The sequence below is a fragment of the Malaclemys terrapin genome, chromosome 12, assembly GCF_027887155.1.
Source record: "Malaclemys terrapin pileata isolate rMalTer1 chromosome 12, rMalTer1.hap1, whole genome shotgun sequence".
NCBI lineage: Eukaryota > Metazoa > Chordata > Testudines > Emydidae > Malaclemys > Malaclemys terrapin.
The window spans coordinates 47,003,729-47,013,177 of record NC_071516.1 but is presented as its reverse complement, the minus strand read 5'-3'; the positions used below and the strand labels follow the sequence as shown (position 1 = coordinate 47,013,177).

The 9,449-nt window shown below is 45.7% G+C and overlaps 1 gene segment (V, D, J or C); it reads right to left on the bottom strand.

Moving 5' to 3' along the window:
* Window positions 1–5,081: 5,081 nt before the first annotated feature.
* Window positions 5,082–6,178, bottom strand: LOC128846164 (T cell receptor alpha variable 38-1-like). The segment is given in 2 exon segments: window positions 5,082–5,401; window positions 6,157–6,178. Coding segments are annotated over 2 exon segments (342 nt in total).
* Between the last annotated feature and the right edge of the window lie 3,271 nt (window positions 6,179–9,449).

The window sequence follows — 9,449 nt, the reverse complement described above, 5'->3', positions numbered from 1 at the left end:
CCGCCCGAGAATGGCTTGGCCGATCCGTTGGCCCTGGTGTTCCATCTCCAGAACAGGCTGGTGCCGCACTGTGATTATTCCAGCAATCGCCTAGGGGCCTCCCTAGGCAGCGTGACAGGTGCTTTAAAAACAAACAGCCACAAAGGCTCCCTGCCCCTAAGAGATTACCTGCGCAGCAGGGAAAGGCAGACAAGGGGATGGGAGGGAAACATGCACAAAGAGTAGAAAGGACTTGCCCAAGTTCATATAGCAGTTCAGTGGCAGAGACGGGTAGTCACCCTTAGACTGTAGGTTCTTTAGGGAAGAGACTGGACTGGCGGGCTTTACTTCTACACCCTCTAGGGCAGGGGTAGGGTTTAGGGTTATCGTGAGGGTGAACTGTCAGATTGTACCATTCACATTTTAGTTACAGTTTTAGGTAAGGATTAATCATGAGGTTAGGTTTACGGTTCAATGGGAAATGAGTGTCTAGTTTCCTTAGGCCTCTTTGAAATCCCATCCCAGTTCGCTAGGAGAAACATCCAAATGCTGAGAATAAAACACGTCTCCATAGTATCTTCTGTCTATACCGACCAAGTTTCAAACTCCCAGCTATTGCCGCTGCCTCAGACAAATATAAAATTCTCTTCTGTAAGGGCAGCTACAACTGTGGAAAATTCATTAGAAACCGACCAAGAAGAAGAGGGGGATGTTTGGGGCAACTCACCGCATATCCAGGAAACACAGTGGGTTCAGGTCAGCCTCCAGCTGAGATATTGGTGTTCTTAAGGGGAGAGGGATCGGCTTGTGGACAAGGGTCTGTTGTGGGATTCAGAGACCAGCTCTACCACAGACTGTGTGTGACGATGTGTAATCCTCTATGCCTCAGTTTCCTTAGCTGTAAAATAGGGAGGGTTTTTTCTAACTCATGTAGGGACTGTTGAGATTTCTTGACGCACCCAGGTGTCAGCGGGATGGGGCATGAATATGTTTGCGGGCAATAATGTCTGGGATTATCACAACAAATATAATAGAATGAGGCACCCAACTCCATTAACCTCATTTGAAATGCCCAGCCAGAACTCCTGAAATAATTATTTTAAATCTTTTTCGTCTTTCCTCTGCTGCCTTTGCCGACAGCCTGAGTGAAACCGAAGATACTGAGCGTGGAAGAAGAACAGGAGTACTTGTGGCACCTTAGAGACTAACAAATTTATTTGAGCATAAACTTTCGTGGGCTACAGCTCACTTCATCGGATGCATAGAATGGAACACACAGCAAGAAGATATTTATACATACAGAGAACATGAAAAGGTGGAAGTAGCCAGACCAACTGTAAGAGGCCAATCAAGTGAGATGAGCTATCATCAGCAGGAGGGGGAGGGAAACGTTTGAAGTGAGAATCAAGATGGCCCATAGATTATCACTTCAAAAGTTTTTTTTTTTTTTTCTCCTGCTGATGATAGTTCATCTCAACAAGTACTCCTGTTCTTTTTGCAGATACAGACTAACACGGCTTGTACTCTGAAACAGAGCATGGAAGGGTTTCCAATGACAATCTGTGTTTATATTTTCAACCAGCAGATGGCGGGGCTTTGCCATGATTTTACCACGTACCACATGATTTTAGAATTCATGGTTCTCACGTACATTCTTGGGTAAAGAATTAAATAGTTTAGAAACAAATCGACCCACAATGCAAATGTCTCTACAACAGGAGTATTGATCTGACCCCTGGACAGTTGGTTACTCACTGCAGCTGGACCCCACCACTCACAAATGGGTATTTCTAACTATTTCCCCATATTTTAACTTGAATATTTTACCCCCATTTCACCAAACGGACAGCAGACTGTTAAAGTAAAGAGAATTTTAACCGTCTATTGTCCGTTTGTCAATGAAATTTTCAATTCACATTTTATCTCAGTTTGTATTTCAAAGAGTAGTTCGGTTTGTCTCTATTTTTACCCAACATTTTAACGCTTATTTTACTACCGATGATTTCCCCCACCCCACTACACCGATACAGGTCATCTCCTAAAGTAGGCAAAGACCTGTCAATAGTTTCCTATTTAAACATCATGTCCATTATATTATCCAAGGGTGATGTTTAAATTAGCTCTTTAAATAAACATGTAACTGTTAAGGGGAGTTGTATCGTTAAGCCGCGTCAGTACTCAGTCTGTTTCACGCCTCTGCTGCCCGTTTTAATGTCTGCAACAACCACTGTAGCAAGGCTGGGGGGCGGGGGCTTGCAGAGCTCTGCTAAGAGATTCTCTCAGTGTGCGCGCTGCAGGGCGCAGTAATACACCGCTGTGTCCGCCAGCTCCGGGGCTGTGATGTTCACAAGTGTGGAGCTCTCGTCGGCCTTAGGAGGAAAACCACTCCTGGGCGAAATCTGCCGTATCGCTCTAAGCTCTGTCCGCTCCGGAGAATGTACTGAGGGGCTCGCTTAGGAAACCGGCCTTAGCAAAAGAGAGAGACGCCAGCAGTGTCACTGGCATTGTAGGAACAGCTGAGTGTCACAGTCTCTCCTACTGACCCAGACACTTCGAGTACCTTGGACCGGACCGACTCAGTCGCCCACAGCAGCATCTGCAACAAGACCATCAGGTTCAGGGGGACACACTTTTAATTGCACTTGACCCATAGAAACGGTTCCAGGTGCACGACAGTTTGAGGAGTGAATTTCAAAGAAATTTAAGGGAATTGTGCACCTAACTACAGAGAAATTAAGGGTAGGGTTAGGGGGTGACAATGAGGAAAAGGTTTAAGGTAAAGGCTAATGTTAGGGTAATCTAATCTATGGTGCACGGTTTAAGATTATAGTTTCTAATTTAATGCGCGATGAGTGTCTAATTCCCGTAGAATCCTCTGCAAATTTGAAAATGGTTACCTAGGAGATTCACTATCCCCAAAACCGAAAATAACACGCGTCTCCATGGTGTCTCCTACAGCCACCAAACTTCTACTCTCATATTGCTGCTGCGACAAAATAAATATAAATTTTACGTCCCCTGAAGGCAGCCCGACTGGGGAAGGTTAATCAGAAGCCAGCCGAGTGGAAGAGGGAGGAGTTGGCGGGCTACTAACAGACACAGGAAAGAAGCTGTGTTCAGGTTAGTCTGCAACTGAAATCGTGAGGCGGTTCAGGGAAGAAGGCGGTTTTGGGAGTCAGTTTCTGGTCTAGGATTAAAGACATCTAGGTTCGGTTCCCAGCTCCGACCTGGTTCCCTGTTTGCGCTTGGACGAGGCACTTAATCGTTCTATGCCTCAGTTTCCCTGTATGTAAAATAGAGATTGTAATATTCCCCCACCTCCCAGTCGGACTATGAAGATTAATATTATGCGATTTTCAGTAATTACTGGGTCATATAGATCGATTTTTTGTTGCAATTCAATGAAATTTGACCTGGTCCACGGAAGAAGGAGAGCTGGACATCTAACTCTCTTAGACTTCTTTCAGTTTTCAGACAAAATTCTTGAAATAATTATTATATTTTATTTGGCCTTTTCTTCTACAGCCATTTCCCTCACCTCGCTAGAAATTAAAACGAAGGGAAGACAGAGGGATTTCAGTAGACAATAAGTAGTCACAGTTTTCAACAGAGCATGCATTTGCTTACACAATATACCTGGAAGACATTATTTTAACCATAGGCATTATTGAAAAGAAATGCGAGGGAATAAGGGTTTTCTAACAAATGACATCAAAACAGAACCTGGTCTGATGCTTGAACAGTGATTTAGTTCTAGAGCATTAGGAGCCAATAATGTATTTCCCTTACATGCATTTACAAAGAGCTATTTTATTACAATTATTTTACCGACCAGTTTTAATCTTCATTTCGCAAAGAATTAACATATTTACATTATTTATTATATTACAAAGAACCCCAATAAATGGTGAGAAAATACTTTAAATAAGTGTCTTGACTAGACCCCTGCCATTTATATTCGCCAGTGGTGGCATTTTGATGCAGTCTTTCTCAGCCAGGGGTAGGGGTACACCTGTGGGTTCGGAGAGGTCTTCCTGGTGGTACAACAACTCATCTAGATATTGATCTACAATAGGCTACTAGCGAAGTCAGTACAAACTAAAATTTCATACAGACAATGACTTGTTTATACTGATCTATATTCTAGACGCTGACATGTAAGTGCGATATTTATATTCCAATTGATTGATTTTTATAATTGTAAAAATAAAAAGATTTTTTTTAGAAATAGTGGGCTTGTATTTGTATGTCTGATTTTCTAATAAAGTAGTTTTTAAGTGAGGTGTAACTTGGGGTATGCAAGACAAATCAGACTCCTGAAAGGGGTAAGAATAGTCTAGAAAGGCTGAGAGCCATAAGAACATAGGAATGGCCATACTGGGTCAGACCAAAGATCCATCTAGCGCAGTGTCCTGTCTACCGACAGTGGCCAAACAATGCCAGGTGCCCCAGAGGGAATGAACAGAACAGGGAATCATCAAGTGATCCATCCCCTGTCGCCCATTCCCAGCTTCTGGCAAACAGAGGCTAGGGACACTATCCCTGCTCATCCTGGCTAATAGCCACTGATAGACCTATCCTCCGTTAATTTATCTAGTTCTTTTTTGAACCCTGTTATAGTTTTGGCCTTCACAACATCCTCTGGCAAGGAGTTCCACAGGTTGACTATGCATTGCGTGAAGAAATACTTCTTTTTATTTTTTCTAAACCTCCTGCCTATTAATTTCATTCCGTGACCCCTGAGTCTTGTGTTAAGAGAAGAATAAATAACACTTCTCTATTTCCTTTATTCACACAGTCGTGATTTTACAAATCTCTATCATACCCCCCGCAATCGTCTCTTTTCCAAGCTGAAAAGTCCCAGTTTTATTTCTCTCTCCTCATATGGAAGCCCACTGTTTTAATGCAGCTGTTTGAATAAAAAATTGGCGCTTTGGAGAGATTAGGAAGGAGTAATCTGACAGCACCACATCCGAGCCAGAATATGTGTTTTTAACAGTCCAACAAAACTCCCCAGGGGCTCCGCTTCCAACCTCAATGGGCACAACATTCTCGGCAGCTGGGAAGGGAGGGTTTTTGTATGGATCTCCTATGTGGCTCAGTCACTGTGCCAGACGCAGGGCGCAGAGATACACCGCGGTGTCTGCCAGCTCCAGGGCTGCGATGCTCAGAACTGTGGAGCTGTCATCAGCCTGGGACGAAAACCTCTTCTGGGCGAAATTTGCAGTGTCACTTAGGTGGCTGTAGGACTTCGCTCCTCTCCAGAGAATGTACTGCGGGGCTTGGTTCGGATAGTGACGGTACCAGTACAGATAGACATAGCTATCGCTGGTGGTGTAAGAACAGCTGAGTGTCACAGAACCTCCAACTGATCCAGACACTTCGGGTTCGTTGGATTTGACCGAGTCGCCCAGCGCAGAGCCTGAAAAAAGACAAACACATTCAAGAACAACATTTCACCTGAGCTAACCCGTGGAAAAGATTCCACCTGCATTGCAGTTTCAGAGAATTTCAAAGGCGTCTAAGGGATTTAGGCCCCTAACTCCATAGCAATTAATGCTATGAGCAGGAGAAGGGTTGGGGGTTACCGTTAGGATTAAGGCGAGGGTATGAACAAGGGTTTAGGGTTATGGTGAGGGTGAACTGTCAGGTTGTAGCATTCGCGTTTTGGTTACAGCCTAGGGTACGGGTTACAGTTCAGGGTTCGGTATAGGGTTAGGTGGTTGATGGTTATTGAGTGTCTCATTTCCTTGGGCTTCTTTGAAATCCCAGCCCAGTTACCTAGGAGACTGAAGATCCAAATTCGGAGAAGAAAACACGTCTCCATAGTATCTTCTCTAGCGACCCAGCTTCAAACACCCAGCTCCTGCCGCTGCCTTAGAGGAATATAAACGACCCGTCTGTCAGGGCAGCTACAACCCTGGAAGATTCATTAGAAACCAGCGCAGAGGAAGAGGGAGGCGTCTGGGGAACTCGTCGGAGAGCCAGGAAACGCAGCTCTCAGGTCACCCAGCAGCTGACATATCAGTGTGCTTGGGGGGGGAGAGGTTTGTGGGCAAGGGTCTGCTCTGAGACTCAGTGTGACGATGGATATTCCTCTATGACTCAGTTTCCCTACTAGTAAAAAGAGTGGGGGCTCCCATCTCCTCTAGGGACTGCTGAGATTTCTTGACGTACTCGTACCATTGGGATTGGGCATGAATATGTTTATCAGAAATCAATGTCTGAGGCTCTCATAAAAAATGTAATGGGATGAGGCGCCCAACTCCGTTAACCTCCTTTAAAATGCCCAGCCAGAACTCCTGAAATAATTATTTTAACTTATTTTCGTCTTTCCTCTGCTGTCTTTGCCGTCAGCCTCAGTTTAAGCGGAGCCCTATAGAGCACGGAAAGGTTTCAAAAGACACCCGGTCTTTATATTTTCCTCCAGCAGATGGCGATGCTTTGTCATGTTAAGAGTTCGTGGTTCTCAGCATATAGTCTCGGGAACAGTGTCTTGCAATTAAATAGTTTCCAAGCAAATCTACCCCAAAATGCAACTGTCTATACAATAGGAGCATTGATTTGACTTTGGGAGAGTAACTTCAACTTTACCACACCACTCAAAAATGGGGAGGAGGGGTAGCTCAGTGGTTTGAGCTTGCTAAATCCCGGATTGTGAGTTCAACCCTTGAGGGGGCCACTTAGGGGTCTGGATCAAAATTGGTCCTGCTAGTGAAGGCAGGGGCCTGGACTCAATGACCTTTCAAGGTCCCTTCCAGTTCTATGAGATAGATATATCTCCATATATTTATTTATATTTAGGTATTTCCAACAATTTCCCCCACATTTTAACTCGCCTATTTTACCCCCATTTCTCCATAAATGAGTAATTTAACAGTATATGGTCCGTTTTTAAAGGAAATTTTTCATTCGCATTTTATCTCAATTTGTATTTTCAACAAAAAGGTCACTTCATCTACATTTGTATTCACCTTTAACCCTTGTTTTACTACAAATGATTCCCGCACACACACTACACCGATATAGATCATCCCAGGAAAAGAGGTGTTAATAGTTTCCGAATTAAAGATAAGGCCCATTATCTTATCCAAGGGCGATGTTTAAATTAGCTCTTTAAATAAACATTTTACTTTTAAGGGGAGTTGTATATATAAGCAGCGCAAATACTCTCTTTCAAGGCACTGCTGCCGGTTTCAATGTCTGTCCCACCCCCTGCAGCAAGGCTGGGAGGGTTTTTGCACAGCTCTGCTTTGTGGCTCTGTCACTGTGCTCTCTGCAGGGCGCAGTAATACACCGCGGTGTCTGCCAGTTCCAGGGATGTGATGCTCAGAACTGTGGAGCTGTCATCAGCCTGGGAAGAAAACCTGTCCTGGGCGAAATCTGCCGTATCACTGAACGTGATTCCTTTTGCTCCTCTCCGGAGGATGTACTGCGGGGCTCGGTTCGGATACTGACGGTACCAGTATAGAGAGACACCAGCAGTGTAGCTGGTTTCATAAGAACAGCTGAGCGTCACGGAGCCTCCTTCTGATCCGGACACCTCGGGTTCATTGGACCGGACCGAGTCACTCAGCACCGCACCTGCAACAAGACACTCATATTCAAGGACAGCCAGATGTATTGGCAGATCTAGGCTGGGAATTTTTAAATTACCCAAGGGGTTTATCCGACTAATTTCAAACAAGTTAAGGTTAGCGCATTAATTAAGGTTAAGGATAGCACCGGTGTTCGGATCTGGGTCAAGGTTCGGGTTCTGGGTAGGATGGGAGTCGGGAGCCGAATTCAATGACACTTTTTCCAAAAACCCAGAGCCCGGTTACCTAGTTGGTTAAAGACCCAAAGGCTGAGAATGAAATGCGTCTCCATGGTGCTCAGACAGCGGCAGCCGGACAAGCTGAGAGGTCGCTGCGAGAAGAATTTAAAGGCAACTTCTCGGAGGGACTGGGAGAGGTTAATGCGAGAGCAGCCTAGCAGAAGAGGGAGGGGTTCGGGAAATGCGTAACACACACAGGAAACGGGCTGGGTTCAGATTAGTCGGCAGCTGAAGTGCAGGTGAGAACTCGTGGGACAAATTCGTTCCACTGCACTTTCTGGAAGGTCGGTTTATGACTTTCTGTCGTTTTTTCTGATTAATTTTCCTTTTTATTGTCCTTCTTGTTGCTACTTTTGGTGAGAAGTGAATTAAAGACATTGCGGGAAGATTTAAAAGCTCTGTGTTGTGTGTGCTGGTTTTGTGGGTGTGGGTGTGTTTCTATCTGTCTCTATTGTTTGTGTTTGCACGTGCTCATATGTCTGCATGCTCCTCTGTGTTGTGCCTTTGTGTATCTCCCCCATTGGCCCCATGCTGGTTTACTCCAGCGAGGGGAATCCAGCCCCAATGGGAGAACAGCTGATTGATACCTGCGGTGGACCTGGCCCAGTTGATTCCATCTGCCCCACAGTGACTCACCTCAACTGAGGAGCAGACCCACTGTGGGTAAACTGACATTAATCTGGGGTAACGCAATGGTGACTGAGGCTTCAAAGGTGTCAGGTCGTGTAGTTTATACCAGCCTCACTATCTGTGGCCTGGGGATGCTACTCTGCAGTTGTGTTTCTCATGGCGAGAAAGCCCGGGGGGGGGGGGGTTTGTACAGGGCTCCCTATTAAACGCCTCACAGTGTCTTCCCACAGAGCACAGAAATACAGCGCCGAGTCCGTCGGCTCCAGCTCTTTAATGGTTAAACTGAAGAACTTAAAGGATTTCCTGAATTCTGCAGAAAACCTTCTCCCGGCTCCATTCTTTTGAGCGTTACTCTGAGATATTCGGAAGAGGAAATCCATTGCCCCTGATCCGTGCTGTCTGTACCAAAATAAGTAATAATTCTGGTATCCAGTGGAGAAAGTACACTCCAGGGTGACAGTCTGAACCCCCAACTTTGCCAGCTGCCCTTGTGTTTGGGTGACACTGCCTTGTCCCTGGCTGAGACCTGCAGGAAAGGAAAGAGATGCAAGAAAAGGTCACTCTAGGCATGTAAAACTATTGCACATCTACAGCCGTTCTGGTGTGAGGAGAAGAGACGTCTTTCAGGGCACAGGCCTCCCAGAAATGGAAAGATTGTTTTTACGCATCTTGTACAAAGAGAATGACGCAGACACAGAAGGCGGGAGGGGTTTGCCCCGCGCTCTAGGTAAGGCAGCAGTGAAGTTGGGAATGGAACCTCCGAGTCCTGAGTCCTAACCGTCCATGCTCTACCCACTACTGCATGATCCCCAGTCAGCGCTGGGCATTGGACCCAGGAGTCCTGATTCTCAGTCTAACTGCTCTCAGCCACTAGACTCTCCTCCTCTCCCAGAAGTGGGACTAGAAATCCGGAGGCCAGACCCCCTCCTTGAACCCGCCAGACCCCTGCTCCCCTCCGTGAGCTGTGAGCAGAACCCAGGAACCCTGTCTTCTAATTCCACCCCCTGCTCAAACCCAATAGATA